Source organism: Orycteropus afer, unplaced genomic scaffold (assembly GCF_000298275.1).
Source record: "Orycteropus afer afer isolate SDZICR_OR568_19922 unplaced genomic scaffold, OryAfe1.0 scaffold01111, whole genome shotgun sequence".
Taxonomy (NCBI): domain Eukaryota; kingdom Metazoa; phylum Chordata; class Mammalia; order Tubulidentata; family Orycteropodidae; genus Orycteropus; species Orycteropus afer.
In genome coordinates this window covers 79,924-80,976 of record NW_006922698.1, presented here as the reverse complement: position 1 = coordinate 80,976, position 1,053 = coordinate 79,924, and the positions used below count along the sequence as shown (strand labels likewise).

The 1,053-nt window shown below is 48.9% G+C and overlaps 1 protein-coding gene across 1 annotated transcript in view; it reads right to left on the bottom strand.

Moving 5' to 3' along the window:
* Positions 1-969: 969 nt before the first annotated feature.
* The window catches only part of LOC103212805 (small G protein signaling modulator 1-like), a gene marked incomplete at its 5' end in the record, with an annotated part of 72,773 nt that continues 72,689 nt past the window's right edge, over positions 970-1,053 (bottom strand). The window contains 1 exon segment of the mRNA XM_007958741.1: positions 970-1,007. Coding sequence (XP_007956932.1) covers positions 970-1,007 — 38 coding nt within the window.

The following is a 1,053-nucleotide window of genomic DNA, read 5'->3' as shown; positions in this document are numbered from 1 at the left end:
ATATGAGTCTGTATGCTCTCTCTTTCCCCTGGCTCCTTTTTACAATTCTTCCTCTCTTGGAGAATTTGGAAGGGATTCACTTACCTATCAAATATTTGTTATTGTGGCCGAGAAGGACTGCTCCCTAGGGTTATCTTGGCTGTGATCTTCACAGAAGCAGGCCACCAGGTCTCTCTCTCACATGGCTGCTTGGTGGGTTTGAACCACCAACACTTTGGTTAGCAGCCGAGAACTTCACTGTTGTACCACCAGGGCTCTCTATCAAATAGTTATGAGTACCTATTATGCACAAAGGTGGTCTGGTGGTATAGTGGTTAGGGCATTTGGCTGCCAACCAGAAGGTTGGTGGTTTGAACCCACCAGCCACTCCACAGAGGAAAGATGAGGAGATCTGCTTCCATAAAGATTTACAGCTCTGGAATCCAGTGGGGGTTGCTATGGGTCAGATTCAACTCGATGGCAGTGGACTCGATTTTGTTTTGTTTTTTATATATATAAGATTTTGTGCCAGCGATGGGAGGGAGGGCAGGAGTTAAGGACCTGCCCCACTCACTTCACTGTTATTCATAATACTTGAAGTCTCTCATCACCATTCCATTCCCACCTTTCTCCTCAGATTCTCTATTGTCACCCTCCAACACCCCCTCCCACATGCCTCTTGCTCCAGCCACACTGACCTCTAACCCCATGAAGACCTCTTTCCACCCTTCTGCACATGCTGCTCTCCATGCCAGGGACGTCACAGTTGATCTCTTATTTCTGCCTTTCAAACCCATCAGAAGCAGTGCCCCATCTGCCCTTGGGAACTGATCCCCCACACTCTCTGGCCATCACAGGCTTGAAGACAAACATTCTCTGTCTGGTCAATCAACCATTGTCTGTCTGGTCAGAATGATTGGTTCAGAGATAGGCACGTGACTTGTTGAAGCAGCAGGGAGCAAGCACAGAGAGAAGCAGTGTTCAAGGACTTCATTTGAACACCTGGATCCAGCCATGCCTGCCTCCACCTGCAGGAGACACAGGCACAGGCTGACATCACCCTGGCTTGGCCAC